This window comes from Guillardia theta (assembly GCF_000315625.1).
Source record: "Guillardia theta CCMP2712 unplaced genomic scaffold GUITHscaffold_61, whole genome shotgun sequence".
Taxonomy (NCBI): domain Eukaryota; class Cryptophyceae; order Pyrenomonadales; family Geminigeraceae; genus Guillardia; species Guillardia theta.
In genome coordinates, this window is record NW_005434613.1 from 98,745 (window position 1) to 100,609 (window position 1,865).

General features: G+C 55.4%; 1 protein-coding gene across 1 annotated transcript in view; it reads right to left on the bottom strand.

Moving 5' to 3' along the window:
* The window catches only part of GUITHDRAFT_142129 (hypothetical protein), a gene marked incomplete at both ends in the record, with an annotated part of 1,599 nt that extends 835 nt beyond the window's left edge, over nucleotides 1–764 (bottom strand). The window contains one exon of the mRNA XM_005828122.1: nucleotides 159–764. Within this exon, the coding sequence (XP_005828179.1) occupies nucleotides 159–764 (606 nt within the window). The remainder of the gene's footprint in view (nucleotides 1–158) is intronic.
* Nucleotides 765–1,865: the final 1,101 nt, after the last annotated feature.

A 1,865-nucleotide genomic window follows, 5' to 3' on the forward strand; every position in this document is an offset into this window, starting at 1 on the left:
ACTAAGAGACGATCTGAGCACACAGTACTGCCTCCTTCGCCTTCTCTCTCCCTCCTTCTCCTCTCCCCTCCTCCTCCCCTCCTCCTTGCTTCCTCCTCCTTTTCCCACTTTCCTCCTCCTCCTCCTCCTCCTCCTCCTCCTCCTCCTCTGCTGCGAACCTTGTTCGTGCGGGGATTCCCGCATGTGGCTCTCCTCTTACATCCATTTGTCCTGACAGGATCGTTAGCCCGCAGGCATCGACCAGCAGCAATCGAGCGAGACCACCTGCACATAGACTTGTCCTTGGCACGAAAGAATTCTCCGGTGTACGTCCCCTCCGGAGATCCCCCGGTGTTCCTGCCGGTCTGCACAGCTTCCCCACCCAGCCTTGACTGGTTGCACTGTTTCAGCTGCTTGCACTGAAAGCAAATCAGCTTCTCCTTCTCCTCCGCCTTCATCGCCTCCTCGATGTCGTCCTCCCACTCCAGCATCTCATTGAGAGCCAACAGCTCCTCTTGCTCCTCCTCGTTCATGTTGGCAGGATTCACCATCATGTCAGAGTATGCTTCTGCGATCGCCGTTGCGATCTTCGTCCTCTCGTCTCCGGCCTCATACGCCACCGATGAGATGGATCGACCGCAAAGAGCACAGACGTCCTCCTCCTCCTCCTCCTCCTCCTCAGCGTGAGTAATGATCCTGTCTCCATTTGAGAGCGGATCAGCCTGAGAGCATATCGTCTCCAGAGGCCCTCTACAAACCCCTCCTTGTCTTTGCTCCCACATCATGTCTGCCTCCCAACCCCCTCCTCGTAGACCCAACACTGGTCGTCTTAGATCGTATCCCAGCACATGGTACCCTCCAAGAGGACGTGAAGATTTTACTTCCGCTGCATTCCCTTCACCATGAAACCTGATAGATGGTCAATTCCATGATGACAACGCAGCAAGTCTTACTCGTACCTCAGATCCCGTCTCGTGATTTCTTCCCTGTTGTGCATGCACTTTGTTGAGGATGAGATGAACAAGGAAGGAAGTCGTGTCTCAGCATGTATGTGATCATGATGAGATGTTTCTGCCTTACAGCACCTCTCAAGGCTGATCGGTACCATCATGGCAACCAGCGCCATGAGCTCCACAAGGAAACGTACCATGCCTGTCCTCACAACTCCTCCTCTCTCATCCCATGTCTGTGTCTATGATCGCCTGGATCGCATCATACATCTCGCTTCTGTCCCTCTATCAGCCGCTTCCTTCTGCTCACCTCCTTTCTTTCCATCCCTCTGCTCCTCTCCTCCCTCCTCTCCTTCCTCCTCCTCATCTCCTTCCTCTCTCCTAGTGCGGCATAATGCGACTGGTGCAAAAATCCCATTGACCCTCATCCCCGCTCAGTTTATACCCTCATCCCCGCTCAGTATACCCTCATCCGACCTGCCCACCGACCCCTGCACCGACCCATTAAAACTTCATGAAGTGGGGTACCTGGTGGGGTAGGGGGGTGGTACCTGGCAGAGTGATGACTCTATTTCATAGGGGTGGTAGGTGAGTATGGGTGGTGGTAGGGGGGTGCCTCAGAGGGTAAGGGGCAGCAGGTATTTTTGGGAGAATAATGCTTATGATTGTATAACTGTCTTTTATATTTATTTGGTGATACGGTGAGGCGGACTTGATTTCGTATGGACTTGCGTGGAAGCGAGGACGGGAGAGGCAGCGAGGTGGATGGATGGAGGGAGAGAGAGGAGAGGAGAGGAGAGGAGAGGAGAGGAGAGGAGAGGGGGAGAGGAGGAGGAGAGGAGGAGGAGGAGGAGGAGGGAGGAGGAGGGGAGGGGAGGGGAGGGGAGGGGAGGGGAGGGGAGGGGAGGGGAGGGGAGGGGAGGGGAGGGGAGGGGA